Genomic DNA, 14,802 nt, shown 5'->3' on the forward strand with positions numbered 1-14,802 from the left:
GTATGGCAACTCAGTTCCAAAATGGTTTGATGTTCTTTATTAATAGCGTTTGAGTCAACGTGCGCATACAATTCGTAAACGTTTCACAATAAGACATAAGATTATTTCTGAGACATACTTAATATTTTGTTGTTAGTTTTTTTAGTTGTCAGTTTATAACATTATCAAATTGTGTTTAAATACGCCATTGTTGCCATTAAACCGTAAGTATTGATTGTTGCTATATTAAAATTCCTATGGAGAGTAGAAACACCGATAATAAATGCTTGGGTGTTGCAAGAAAAAATTACGTTTTCAATCCCATACTTAAATGACGTGTGTTTGTTTATTTTGGATATGCACACTATGCAAATTTATTTATACAAATTCATTTTGAAACTGCATGCATCTTAAAACAGCTGAATAGTGAATACCCATACAGAAATTGTAAATAAGAATATGGCGTAAGTCCCTGCATATTTGATGAAGTACCTAATGTATTTGTCAGATTTTAACGTATTAAAATAATAACTAACGAATATTTGATTTGTGATGATAACGTAACATCGGAGTGGGTAGAAGTTTTTGGTAAATTGCAAAATTTTCATTATAAGACCATGTCAATATTATTTAGTGTTACGTCAAATTGGATGTGCTATAAACTGGCACACCCTAACTTTGTTTACCATCAAAAATATTAATTATCTTGGTTGTAAGTTTATTAACGACGACCAAAAATTCAAAATATCGATAATATTTTAACTATCATAAGAACATCTTCGATAATTCTTCATTGAAAAGACAAGATAGCTTCATTTCAAGGGTGACAGCTTGGAAATGCTCCCTATAACTTTATCAAGATATATCAAATTTTTAGGTGGAACGAATCATGTCGGATTCAAGTGACGACAACCAAAAGCCCCAGATCTTGACAGCTGAGTACAAAGATGGTAAGCTTTTAGTCAACTTTACAGAAATCCAAATATTTATTCAGAAAAATATCTATATGGTGTATGGTATAATAGAAATGACAATGATGCACACCCTGAGGAATTGCTTGAGACAGCTTTGTCATTAATTTATTCAAACTATGTTCAAAACAAAATTGTAATTTTATTCCTCATCTTTCCAGGACAATTACAGATTGTTGAGGTCACCCCGTTCGACCGTGACAGGGTAAATATATTTTTGGTAAAAGTGAAAATTGGAACAGCATTAATTAGTAATTCAGTCTAACTCGTCTAAATAATTATTGTGGTCTATATAGTAACAAGACACGAGGAAAAAGATAGCCATCAGACGATAAATTCATGTCTGTGGAAAACAATAGATTGGTGAAGTAGGTATCAATTAGAGTAATCACCTGTCTTTTTTTGGACTTGGCATTATAAACGGGCATATACATATCGTCCTCTCGCATTAAAACCGTATAATCTCAGAACTTACTAATTTTACAGGAGAGTGTTTTAAATGTTTAACATGTAATATTTTTTATATTAATCATATTTGCAACATTTTATTTTTTACCTGTTACATTATCTGTCTTTTAGATTAAGATTAAATGATTTCTTAATTTTGTTAATAGTAGTCAAAATATAGGTAAATTAAAAAAAAAACTAAACTACGTTCTTTTGACAGTATTTATGAGAAAAATAGTGGTGATACCAAATGATTCCGCATATTAACTCAAATTCGAATATTTTTGGAAATTGTACACTTTTAATGCGAAAAGGCGAGATATCCACAACTGACCAGGTGTTCAGAAAATAATAGAAATAACTTATGATGCAGTTTCTTAGAAATTCATTAGACGCCTATTTAGGCCGCATACTTTTGTGCATTAGTACTACTAACATTAGACATTACATTATTACATTACAACAGTCAGAACGAATCTGAATCAAAATAAAATAAAAATGGTTTACCTTTATCAAGTATAATGTTTAAGTTGAATATTTTTTTCTGCAGACTGAGAGCCTCACGGAGCTGTCTTGTAGTGGCTCGTCGAAGCAATACATGCAGGTCATAGATGGTGATAAAGGCCTTGTACAATTTGATCTGCTAAATTTAACTCTTGTCAGGTAATTTATACTCTATTTTTTATGTAAGCTTCGGACAACACAAGTGATGAAAATTTCCCGCACATTGTCTTCTCGCATTAAAACTGTATAATCTAAAAACTTAAAAATTTTACAGGAGAGTGTTTTAAAGGTTTAACATGTGATATTTTTAATATTAATATAATCTTTGCAACATTTATTTTTTACCCTTTTCTGTCTTTTAAAGTAAGATAAAATGATGTATTAATTTTGTTAATAGTAGTCAATACATAGGAAAACTACTAAAAACTAAACTATGCTCTTTTGACAGTATTTATGAGAAAAATACTGGTGATACCAAATGATTCCGCATATTAATTCAATTTCGAATATTTTTGGAAATTGCACACTTTTAACTCTAAAAGACGATATAGTGTTATTGGCATAGTCATTGAATAAAATGATTTTTTTTAACTTTTGACAGATCTCAAGATGGTGAAGAATCTTATCAGCTGCTCGCCAACGACTGTGAAGGCGAGGGTAGCGAGAATGCTGTCACCTGTGTCCTACAGACTAGCGATACTGAAGGTATGCAGATTGTTACGTTATAATACCAATTGCAAAAAATTCATATTTAAAAAAAATGTAATATTAAAAATTATAATAATAATAATTTCATATTTAAAAAAAAAAAACACATGCCCGCTGAGTTTCTTGCCAATTCTTCTCAGGACGGAGGCTAGTTCTTTTGACGTTCAACAAGTATGTACTTTCATTTATGTTGAATAAAATTTATTTGATTTGTTCCATCGTAGATGTATAGTTACATTTCCACATCAAACTTGGTTCATTTAACGCCTACACAGTTCTCAGATGATTATGTGGTTAGATTAAAAAACAGATTACATTAATACAGCACCTAAAGGATTCGTGCACTGGTATAGTTTTGTATTCCATTATGGGTCAGTGGTGCTCAAATTTTTTTCAACCACGACCCTTCAGTAGAGAGAAAATTTTTGGCGATCCTTAGATAGGGATGGTGTGGCGTATTACGAGCTGCTAAATCTTTTTTTATTTTCTTTTTTCTTTATTGTTTAGATGGGTGGATAAGTTCACACCCCACCTGTGATTAAGTGGTTACTGGAGCCCATAGACATCTACAACGTAAATGCGCCACCCACCTTGAGTTATAAGTTCTAAGGTCTAGTCAAGTATCTAGTTAAACGACTGGCTCACCCTTCAAACCGAAACGCATTACTGCTTCACGGCAGAAATAGGCGGGGTGGTGGTACCTACCCGTGCGGACTCTCATGAGGTCCTACCACCAGTAATTATGCAAATTATAATTTTGCGGGTTTGATTTTTATTACACGATGTTATTCCTTCACCGTGGAAGTCAATCGCGAACATTTTTTGACTACATATTTTATTAGAAAAATTGGTACCCGCCTGCTGGATTCGAGACGACTTCAAACTACTTCGCCTTAAATATAAAAAAAAATATTGGCGACCCCCCACAACCTTCGGGTTGAGACCGGACCAAAATCTATATTTGATTTCTATTCAGATCGCGATAACCAAGAGTACGTTATGGTGGACAGCGACAACGGTCAGGGTCCGTTGTTCTTCCTGCAGTCCGCTCTGCCCCAGGTCAACTCACAGCAGAAAAAGGACGAGACACAAGTGGTGCATGTTACACAAGTAAGTTATATTTTATCATGAACACAACTAATTACTGGACCGGTCCAGCTTACTTCTGCGGCCTCATGCCTTTTTTATTTTTTTTTATTACTTAGATGGGTGGGCGAGCTCACAGCCCACCTGGTGTTAAGTGGTTACTGGAGCCCATAGGCATCTACAACGTAAATGCGCGACCCACCTTGAGATCAGTTCTAAGGTCTCAGTATAGTTACAACGGCTGCCCAACCCTTCAAACCGAAACGCATTACTGCTTCACGGCAGAAATAGGCAGGGTGGTGGTACCTACCCGCGCAGACTCACAAGAGGTCCTACCACCAGTAGGTATGTCTCAAGGTGGATGCATGTTTGGCGGCTATGATGGTAGTGTTGACTAATGGTGCAGGTCGTTATCGGAAGGGAGATAATTATAATAATTTAATAACACAACTCCCAGGCCCCTGAAACTGCGATCCTTTAAGACAAATATTTTTTGTGTATGGAAACTAGCGACATCTTGTAGCGGATGCCCCTAAACTTATGTGTTATTAAAGTTGAGGTTTTTAATTATTGTATAACTAGTGACCCGCCCTCGCTTCGCTTCGGAAACTGTAATTTATTATTGATTTCTCCACTATTTAATGGCTGTCATTATATATATAAACCTTCCTCCTCAATCACTCTATCTATTAAAAAAAACCGCATCAAAATCCGTTGCGTAGTTTTAAAGAGTTAAGCATACATAGGGATATAGGGACAGAGAAAGCGTCTTTGTATTATACTATGTAGTGATGATTAAACACAGAAAATAAAAATAAAATAGTAAATCATATAAGTCTTTATTTGTTATAGACAAATTGATTAAATTTTGTCAATTTGTGGTTTCTGATAATCTACAAAATCCTTCATTAAATATAGGATAGGTAATATGTTACCGCCATCTGCAGGAGCAATGAGAAACTAATCGAAGCGAAGCCATCTAGTGGCCGACGCCCGTTAACATTTTTTTTGAGTGCTCGAGTTGCTTATCTATAATTAATTTATGTGTATTATCTATGTTATGACTACGCACAATTTTGTTTACATAAACTGTATGCCTACACGTGATTGACGCCGTGATATCCATGAGATATGACCACTTAATGCCACATAGCACGTGAGCTCGTGCACCCGTCTCTGTGAGAGTCGATGCAGTGAATTGTTTTACAAGAATCACTATAATATGCTGTTTCCTTTTCAGAAGAAGGTGCCGTCTGCCACCGAGATATTGGAAAAGGCTAAAGCATTACAGAAAGTCAAGTGAGTACTGCGTCTGTAATTGATTGGCCACGTCATTGGCCATTTGAAGTCGTCGTGGCCCAAAGGATAAGACGTCCGGTGCATTCGTGTTGAGCGATGCACCGGTGTTCGAATCCCGCAGGCGGGTGCCAATTTTTCTAAGGAAATACGTACTCAACAAATGTTCACGATTGACTTCCACGGTGAAGAATAACATCGTGTAATAAAAATCAAACCCGCAAAATTATAATTTTCGTAATTACTTGTGGTAGGACCTCTTGTGAGTCCGCACGGGTAGGTACCACCACCCTGCCTATTTCTGCCGTGAAGCAGTAATGCGTTTCGGTTTGAAGGGTGGGGCAGCCGTTGTAACTATACTTGAGACCTTAGAACTTATATCTCAAGGTGAGTGGCGCATTTACGTTCTAGATGTCTATGGGCTCCAGTAACCACTTAACACCAGTTGGGCTGTGAGCTCGTCCACCCATCTAAGCAATAAATAAAAAAAACCTAATTTGTTAAATGTGTTTATGATATTGAGACACATCTCAGGTTTCAAGCTGGGGGACCACCTAACATCAGCTGAGATGTAGATTCGTTCACTAATTTCTGTATTAAAAAGTACATTTTATTTAATTATATTTGTTTACACTTATTAAAAAGGTCTGTTCCTATCTGAATAACGATGAATCTTTATCGATATCGATAGTTTTAATATACACGAGACGGCACTTTGTGTTTGAAAAGTGTATCTTTTCTTCTTGAATGCTAGAATATATTTCGAGGGTCGGAATAGGGATGGGATGACATTATTATCGAAATAGAAAATTGTTTTATTTCTTAATATTAACGTTATTGCATGCACTGTTCTCCAAATCCTTCACAATTAATTTAATATATCACATTTTTCCTTTTGTTTTTTCATGACAATGAGTTCGTCCACCCATCAAAAAAGGCAATAAAAAAAAACCTTGAAGGATAACGGCTACTGTAGACCAGTAAACGAGCTCATAGGTGGATGTACTCCATGCTGACTCGGTGACACAATGAGTGATTGTTCGCAGTCAAGAAGTCAACTTGCAATCCATCCCGCAGAGGCAACTCATTGACTTTTTTTTTTTTTTTCACTGACCCTATCAGAAACTCGCGTGACGTAATGAACTCTAGGTGCCTAGTTGGCTTGGTTGACCAGTAAGCTGGATCTTGGTAAGCTTGGAATCGTATGCGAAGTATGGAGTCCGGGTCTGCTTGTTGCAGGGCCACCATAGCGCAGGCGGCTCCCCGGCGGAGGGGCCGGAAGCGGAAGAGCGACCTCCCGCCGCCCCACGAGCTGCTGGCCTCGCCCAACTTCAAGCTGTTCCTGTACGCGTGCAAGATGTGTCCCTTCAAGTGTAACTCCATCAAGGAAATGTCGGAGCATAAGGTAGGGCCGATATTGTTTTGTGAACACACCAAGTAGTGATTTAAATTTGTTTTGGTATAAATCGTGTTTTTATTTTTTGTTGCTTATATGGGTGGTTACTGGAGCCCATAGACGTCTACAATGTAAATGCCGCCACCCATGTAACTATACTGAGACCTTAGAATTTATAATTCAAGGTGGGTGGCGCATTTACATTATAGATGTCTATAGGCTCCAGTAACCACTTAACATAATGTGGGCTGTGAGCTCGTCCACCCATCTAAGCAACAACAAAAAAACACCTTGAGATATGAGTCGTCAAGTCTCACTTTTAACTGTACAGTTCAGTGTTAGCAACACTCCGGTTAGAGCCCCGTGAGCTCACCTACACGTCAAGGAGAAGCAGAAATAGCCTCTCAAGGCTATCAGCATTGATAGGAAAAAAGAAAAAAAAAATTGCTAATGATTTTTTTTTACTGCTTAGGTGGGTGGACGAGCTCACAGCCCACCTGGTGTTAAGTGGTTACTGGGGCCTATAGACATGTACAACGTAAATGCGCCACCCAAATCGAGATATAAGTTCTAAGGTCTCAGTATAGTTACAACGGCTACCGCACCCTTCGAACCGAAACGCATTACTGCATTAGGGTATTGTTGGTTGAGGTTTTTTTTCTTCCTACCTATGCTGATAGCCTTGAGAGGCTATTTCAGCTTCGCCCTAACGTTTGTAGGTGAGCTCACGGGGCTCAAACCGGAGTGTTGCTAACACTGGCCCTAGCAAGATTGGTTGAGTAATGTTGTTGTTGTTGTTCTTTTTTTTTATGATTGAAGTATTACTGGTGGCCCGGAGGCCTTTCCAGTTTCACCAGGACAGGTGGGCGAGCAAAGGCTCAGCCAGGAGGGGTGGGATTTGCTAACAGCTGCCCGAGCGCCTCCGAAGGAGACCTAACGGCTCAAGAGCAGCTGCTTCGCAAATGAATCTACTACCAGATCGGAATCGCGACCCGCTGAGAAGATCCGGCGAGAAACTCAGCGGGCTGATGCATGGGTTAGGAGTAATGTAGTGTCCGCGTGCGTGCAGGCGGCGATCCACGGCGCGGCGCGGGCGCGGGGCGGGGGGCGCGGCGCCGCCGTCACGCTGCAGTGCGCGCGCTGTCCGCTACTGGCCGACACGCACACGCAGGTACCCTCATTTTTTGATACGCTTTTATTAGTTTTTTTTTTTTTTTTTTTATCTCTGGTGAATCCATTTACGGATACCCGGTCCGGGGGGAGGTCTTCTGACCTAGGGGCCAGAGAGCAGCAGCTTAGGGGAGAGAGCGGCGAGTCAAGCGCATTTGTCACCGTTCAGAAGTCGTAATACGCTTTTATTAGCTTCAGACGTATGTATGTAATGGAATCTTTGAACATGATTTTGAGCCCCTCCAAAACGTCGGATTAACTCGAAATTTAGCATACTTATTAAGGACCGACGACAAATCAATATTTAAAAAAAAAAAATTGAAAAAATTGAAATTCAACTAAAAACGTTTTTTTTTACTATAAATTCAGTTTTTCTTACACTACTTTGAATTCAAATTTATTAAAATTTATTTTCTATTTTTTAGTTGGATTTTCTATAAAAGCGTGTCTTTTTAGTTTTCGTAAACTAATAATTATTTGAAGTGAAACTTCTAATGTGACTTCCGACAAGGTTGCGTTAAACTTTTAACGCTCCTGGGGAGGGGGGATAGAAAGAGACAGAGCGAGAGTGAATGCGTGACACTCGAACGCACGCGCGTAGTATACCTGCTATAGGCCAGCGCGAGCATTAGCAACGAGTAGCATCCAATAAATTAATGAAGTATTTAAAAAAATATATTAATTTATTTATTTTACAATCTATAATTTAAACTATATATAATATAAACGTTGAAGATGTCGCATCTCTTATATACACGACTAGCGACCCGCCCTCGCTTCGCTTCGGAAACATTAAAACACACATGAAACCAAAAAAATAAAATAAAAAAAAATTAAAAAAAAGTAGCCTATGTTCATAAGGGACAATGTCGGCTTCTAATGGAAAAAGAATTTTTCAAATCGGTCCAGTAGTTTCGGAGCCTATTCGAAACAAACAAACAAACAAATCTTTCCTCTTTATAATATTAGTATAGATTCCCTATTACAAGAGCAATCTGATTTAAGGATGAAAGATGAAGAAAACCACAGTAGTACACATCGAAAAAGAAGTTTCACTTCATTCACGTGCACCAAGTTGCATGCGCACCGTTTTTTTCTTTTCCCCTACCTGTGCTGATAGCCTTAAGAGGCTATATCAGCGTTGCCCTAGCGTGTAGGTGAGCTCTCGGGGCTCAAGCTAGAAGTGTTACTAATACTGGCCCTAGCAAGAACAGTGCTTTGCACAATCTACCACCGGATCAGAAACGCGACCCACTGAGAAGATCCGGCGAGAAACTCAGTGGGCTGTGTCTGTTGGTTAATTTACTCGTCGAGCCCGGATTCGGCAAGGACGGTGCGAGCAGTACATTGCTCGCTCGTTATCTATTTCAATTAATTGGAATTTGAGTGTAAAAATGGGTACACAAAAAGCACAGCCCACACCCTTCAAACCGAAAAGCATTACTGCTTCACGGCAGAAATAGGCGGGGTAGTGGTACCTACCCGCGCGGACTCATAAGAGGTCCTACCAGCAGTACAAAGATCCAGTTGATCCTGCGAAGCACTGCTCTTGTTAGGGCTAGTGTTAGCAAGCTCTCTCAGATTGAGCCCGTGAGGTCACCCACCCGTCCGCGCGTAGCTGGATTAACCTCATAGGCTATTAAACAAAAATGGAGTTACGAAACCTTCAAAGACCTCCGTGTTATTGTTTCAGCTCGCGAAGCACGTGCAGGAAGCGCACTGCTCGACCGCCCCGGGTAAATATAAATCAGTTGTGTGTTACGTTCGTAGGGTAGTTTTTTTTGTTGTTGTTATTCCGAACTGAAGTCTCTATCTACTGGCGGTAGGATCTGAGTCCGCACGGGTAGGTACCATCCTGCCTAAAGTAGTAATGTATTTCGGTTCGAAGCCGTTGTAACTATACTGAGACCATAGAACTCATATCTCGAAGTGGGTGGCGGCATTTACGTTGTAGATGTCTATGGGCTCCGGTAACCACTTAACATCAGCCATAAAAATAAAAAACCTAAAGTGATGACAGTTGCCCCGCAATGTATAGCACCGTGAGGTCATTGACCCCGTGACTAGCCCCGTCCTCAGTTTGTCTTCCATTGCGCGCATTGTAAGAGATCGTTGTACGTACACAGAGACGATACGCTTGAACACTGAAGAGGTAGAGGCGGCTGACGTGCTGGTGTGCGGCGCGTGCGGGTTCGAGTCCAGCTCGAGACACGACTTCAGGCGGCACATCGAGGACGAGCACGGAGTCAACACGTGCTGATAGAGACGCGCGCCGGGAGCCCGCGGACCGCTGCACGACGCCGCGAGGTCTACCGACAACATGTAACCCTGCCTCCGATGACCCTATTATCCATTATATAGGTGGACGAGTTCACAGCCCACCTGGTGTTAAGTGGTTACCGGAGCCCATAGACATCTACAACGTAAATGCGCTACCCACCTTGAGATATGAGTTCTAAGGTTTCAGTATAGTTACAACGGCTGCCCCACCCTTCAAACGCATTGCTGCTTCACGGCAGAAATAGGCAGGGCGGTGGTACCTACCCGCGCGGACTCAAAAGAGGTCCTACCACCTTCGGAAATAAAAATGGTCAAACGGGAAACATCGTATTGATCTTAACATTAAAATTAGTGTGGTGTGGTCCACGGTCCGCAACGCCAGCGAGCTGTGCCCGAAAGCATTTACATTTGAACGCGTTTTTGAATCTAGAGTTAGGGAAAAGAAACTGTTGTATGATGTACACAAAATGATTCGTTTGCATTTTATGAATATATTTACAAATTTATTTTGTAATTGCTTTTATTTTTAATTGTCATTTCTCGGTATCCGTCGATAACGGAATCTTATTGTTTAGTGAACGAAGTCATTTACAGAAATACCAAAAAAAAAAACGATTTTCGGTATAAAATTCTGATCTCTAATATTACTTTCATATACCGTCATCTCGCATTAAAACTGTATAATCTCAAAACTTACTAATTTTACAGGAGAGTGTTTTAAAGGATTAACATGTAATATTTATGATAATAATCATAATTTTTTTTTTTTTTGTGTATCTCAGGAATGTGGACAAGATAGGACTATCATAACAAATTACATTATTATTTTTGCTACGTTTCGATCTTTTATTAGACCTTCATCAGGCATCTGAAAATTACACATATTGATAACCTACAATATAAAAAAAAAAAACAACAATTGTCGACACTACCATATTTACCATAATATGAATTTAAACAATCACCATCCTACACTGCACAATTGCCTTAGACATCAGAAACTAATACAAATCAACAAAGCCGCTAAATTAGTTAATTACTATTTTTTTATTTTGGAAACAAAGCCAACACGACACATAAAATTGCGTAAAAATAATGTAATTTGTTATGATAGTCCTATCTTGTCCACATTCCTGAGATACACAAAAAAAAAAAAATATTTTATAATAATTATGGACGACAATATTGATAATATTAATCATAATTGCAAATGGATTTTTTTATTTTTCACCAGTTACATTATCTGTCTTTTAAAGTAAGATAAAATTATGTATTGATTTTGTTAATAGTAGTCAAAACATAGGTAAACTAAAAAAAAAAAAACTAAAACTAAACTACGCTCTTTTGACAGTATTTATGAGTTATTAATACTGGTGATTGATACCAAATGTTTACGAATGTTAACTAAACTGCGAATATTTTTGGAAATTGTACGCTTTTAACGCGAAAAGGCGATATATTCATTTTGTAAGCCACCTCTAGCTGTATGTATATCTGTGTCGGATGAGGGTAATAGCGGCGGTCTAGTCCGAAGAACATTAATATGTGCCCAGCGTACGTATCGAGAAAGAAAAAATGTATCCTAAAAAAAAACAATAGTTTATTCGACAATTGATCGCTTGCACGTCGGTCGGACTCCGGCGAAATATATATCTATGGCTTAAATTTCTCGTTACCGGGCCGTAAAATCTTAGAAAAAAAGTATATGTTCATGTATACCTATGTAATCGTTCAAAATGAATCAAAGCCACTGGACGTAGCTCCTCGGGATCCTCCTAAAAATAACCACCATTTTACTGAGATTATATTTCATCCTACATCATCTCATCTCATCTCATTTAATTTCATGCCAATTGATTATTGTTCCAAATTAATCAACTTTCATTTTATGTTATTGTTTTTCATAAAAAAATATAAAATATTAGGCTTTATATTATGATACCTTTGCCTTTCCATTAGGAAAAATAGAAATACTACATACTCTGTGTAATCGCTCAATGTCATTTTGACAGGCTTCAAGATGTCCGATTTTGATTTTTCGGCGGGTACTCTAGGAGCGAAATCGTGTGTGAATTGTTTTACTTTGTCATTTTAGTGATTTTTCAAGTTTAACATTGTGTAACAACAGTGGCTTATTAACTGTTTAGTGTCTGTGAAAGTGTACAATGTAGTCGCCGGATGTGCCTTTCGGACTCTTCAATAAAGTCCACTAGTCTTTTTTTTTATTGCCCTTGTAGGCAGACGAGCATTCAGCCCACCTGATGGTAATTGGTCACCGTCGCCAATGGACGTCAGCAATGCCAGTGACATAGCCAAGCTGCTGCCCACAAGTCTAAATAACCGGCTTTTTACCGAGACAATATTTCATCCCATCAAATCTCGTTTCATTTAATTTCATCCCAATCGATTATATTCTCAAATAAATCAACTTTTTTCGTTTCACTCCATATCATTTTAAACAGATTATACAAAATATTAGGCCGCATGATGTGATACCTTCGCTTTTCCAGTTGGAAAAAAGGAACTAATATGTACTACCTATTTTCAGATTAACTTGACAATTTGCACATGCGTTAAGGGTTGATGGATATTATAACTTCATTAGATCCGACCTAGCCCTTCTTTGCATGTTTTTTTTTTATTTTGTAAAATAAATCAGGCTGGTGTAATTGATACTCTATATTAAGGGAAAAATAATCCTTTAAAAAATCCTAGTGTAAATATATAATATGAAAATAGTAAAAAATAATATGATGAAAATTTACATCATTATGCAATGCCACATGTTTAGCTCTGTACTAAATACATAAAAAATAGAATATGTTTGTAAATTATTTATTCTTGATGATAATTTAAAAAGCTTTTATTATTTTTATTAAGACAACTTAACTTTGCATTTCCCACATTATATTGTGGAATATCCTTTAAATTTGGGGTATTTGCACCTAAGTGACCCACTGACTGTTGGCCAATGCTCAAGACTATCTTTCCTTAGATCTTTTGGTGGCGGAGAACCTTTTCTTTTTTTTTGTCAACAATTCTTCTTCAAGGATGCTGCTGCTGGGACTCCCCTTTTAACATGTTTAGTGGTTCCCTTATTGCATAAGACAAATGCCAATTCATTTCTAAATTGGCTCATTGTAAGAAGACTCTTTTGAGATTCACCCTTTCCTGAGCATTTTTTTTACAGATAATCCAAGAGTTTATTAAGGCAAGGTCAAATAAATGAAAAAAAAATACGCAGGTACCATTTTTTAGACCTTATAGTAATATAATATCTGCCCAAAAAGCTATCCATGAGGTCAACTCCCCCATGTGTTTATTATATTCTTGGACAATAAACGGGCAAGTGATGTAAAATTTTTCTTTTTTTGTTTTGTCATATCTGTTGACTTTAGTCACAGGCAATGCTCCAGCATAAGTAGATAACATGGTTACTACCTTATTATCTTTCCAAGCTACACAAGACATATCTATACCATCAACACAGAAACTCTCCCTTGATAACTACCTCTGGGCACTGATTTCTTCATGAAATCTTTTCAGGTAATTTGTTATTTGGTATCCTGTTTAGTTGTACAGTCCCCACTGTGTGAATTCCTGCTTTAGCTAGGAAATATACTAATGGCAAAGAGGTTGTAAAAATTATGAAAGTATATGATGTGTTTTATCTTTCTTTGCACTCCCCAAAGCAAACGTACCACTACATTTCCGGTTGCACCGAGATCTGATTCATCTGGGAGTTTATCTGTAAAGCCTTGTCCAGAATATATCTCAAATTTGTGGGCATAGTCCATCAAATCGCAAAGCACATACAATTTAAAACCCCATCTATGGGGCTTATTAGGTAAGCATTGCTTCAGAAAGTGCCCTATTTTTGTAGAACACATCTGTTCACCCACACTTAGTCTTTGATTCATTGGCACTGTAGCAAACCTTTCATTGAAGTACTGGATTACAGGGCGGATTTTAAATAGTCTGTCATATTCTGGATAGGTTTGTGTAGTTCATTGTTGTTAAAATGTAATGATTACTTTATTTTCTCAATTTGTTCAGTGGCATTGTTGATGAAATTGGGTCATAACCAAACCTAGGTGACCAGTATGATCTTTTGCTAAGATATTTTTGTACTGACATGTATAACAAAATGCCTAATAACTTATATAAATCATATTCTGTATATGTTGTAAATGAACCAGGATTGCTTTGTATAATATATAAATTTGTCTGCTCCACTAAAGTATTGATGAAATCTTTTGTGATGAAATGGTTGAAACATTGCTATGGGGTTTCCAGGTTTGATAAATCATCTGGAGTAGCAGAACTCCCCAAGAAAGTAATTTTATTTGTGTCATACACCAGATGGCGTTTTTCCATATCAAGTTTCTTTTGTCAAATGAAAAATCAGTTTTTGATGAAGATGAAGACTGCAAATTGGATGATGATGTGTGAGAGGGTTCCATTTCTGAGGAAGATCAATATCAGCACACATTCATTCTACCGTCATCTGCATCATTATCATCAATTTCGTCCTGCAACACTTACAATCTTATCAGTATTGTGGTGTTCATCCTCGGAATCATGGTCTTCAAGGCTGTTCCGAGAGCCAAACATTGTCTAACCGATTCAGATAAAGTTCGATGTCCACATCTTTCAAGTATTTCTAGAAAAGCAAAACAAAATAAACTTACAGTACAAACATTTTCGCCATACATTACAAGTGAGGCAACTGCATAGTGATGTAAATTTCTGTCACATAGTTTTGAGAAATTTATTCAGAGTATTTCAATATAAATTGTACATTTTTAACAGAAACACGGAAACAAACCTTACTTCCACTCATTATCACTTTTTATAGCAGACTAGCGACCCGCCCTCGCTTCGCTTCTTATTGATAAGCGAAGCCCGCCATGTTGCGCGCGCTACGACTATAACTGCGGGTGACGCCGCTGGGCGAAGCTAGTC

The 14,802-nt window shown here is 37.8% G+C and overlaps 1 protein-coding gene and 1 long non-coding RNA gene across 4 annotated transcripts; one reads left to right on the forward strand and one right to left on the reverse strand.

The window, feature by feature from the left end:
* LOC114245703 (uncharacterized) lies at window positions 1-10,351 on the forward strand. 3 transcript variants are annotated; one of them, XM_089733483.1, is made up of 11 exons: window positions 1-203; window positions 857-929; window positions 1,112-1,155; window positions 1,948-2,060; window positions 2,503-2,606; window positions 3,586-3,719; window positions 4,936-4,994; window positions 6,231-6,396; window positions 7,457-7,558; window positions 9,251-9,293; window positions 9,684-10,351. In XM_089733483.1, exons 2-11 carry the CDS (start codon window positions 869-871, stop codon window positions 9,815-9,817), a joined length of 960 nt encoding a protein of 319 aa, XP_089589609.1. In that variant the 5' UTR covers window positions 1-203; window positions 857-868; the 3' UTR covers window positions 9,818-10,351. The 3 variants fall into 3 exon arrangements, with proteins under 3 accessions (XP_089589609.1, XP_089589614.1, XP_089589621.1); XM_089733488.1 differs by lacking the exon at window positions 1-203 and adding an exon at window positions 257-443; XM_089733495.1 differs by lacking the exon at window positions 1-203 and adding an exon at window positions 387-567.
* A 2,305-nt stretch (window positions 10,352-12,656) lies between these two features.
* Window positions 12,657-14,802, reverse strand: LOC114245653 (uncharacterized). Its single transcript, XR_016324313.1, has 2 exons — window positions 14,666-14,802; window positions 12,657-14,500 (listed from the first exon to the last, which is right to left on the reverse strand). It is a non-coding gene; the product is annotated as an uncharacterized LOC114245653 (long non-coding RNA).

Source organism: Bombyx mandarina, chromosome 02, assembly GCF_030267445.1.
Source record: "Bombyx mandarina strain Sakado chromosome 02, ASM3026744v2".
Lineage (NCBI taxonomy): Eukaryota > Metazoa > Arthropoda > Insecta > Lepidoptera > Bombycidae > Bombyx > Bombyx mandarina.

Coding starts and splice junctions, on each gene's coding strand:
- LOC114245703 (XM_089733483.1), top strand. CDS start 869: ATGTCGGATTCAAGTGACGACAACCAAAAGCCCCAGATCTTGACAGCT. Junction 930..1,111: donor GACAGCTGAGTACAAAGATG/GTAAGCTTTTAG, acceptor TCATCTTTCCAG/GACAATTACAGATTGTTGAG. Junction 1,156..1,947: donor CCCCGTTCGACCGTGACAGG/GTAAATATATTT, acceptor TTTTTTCTGCAG/ACTGAGAGCCTCACGGAGCT.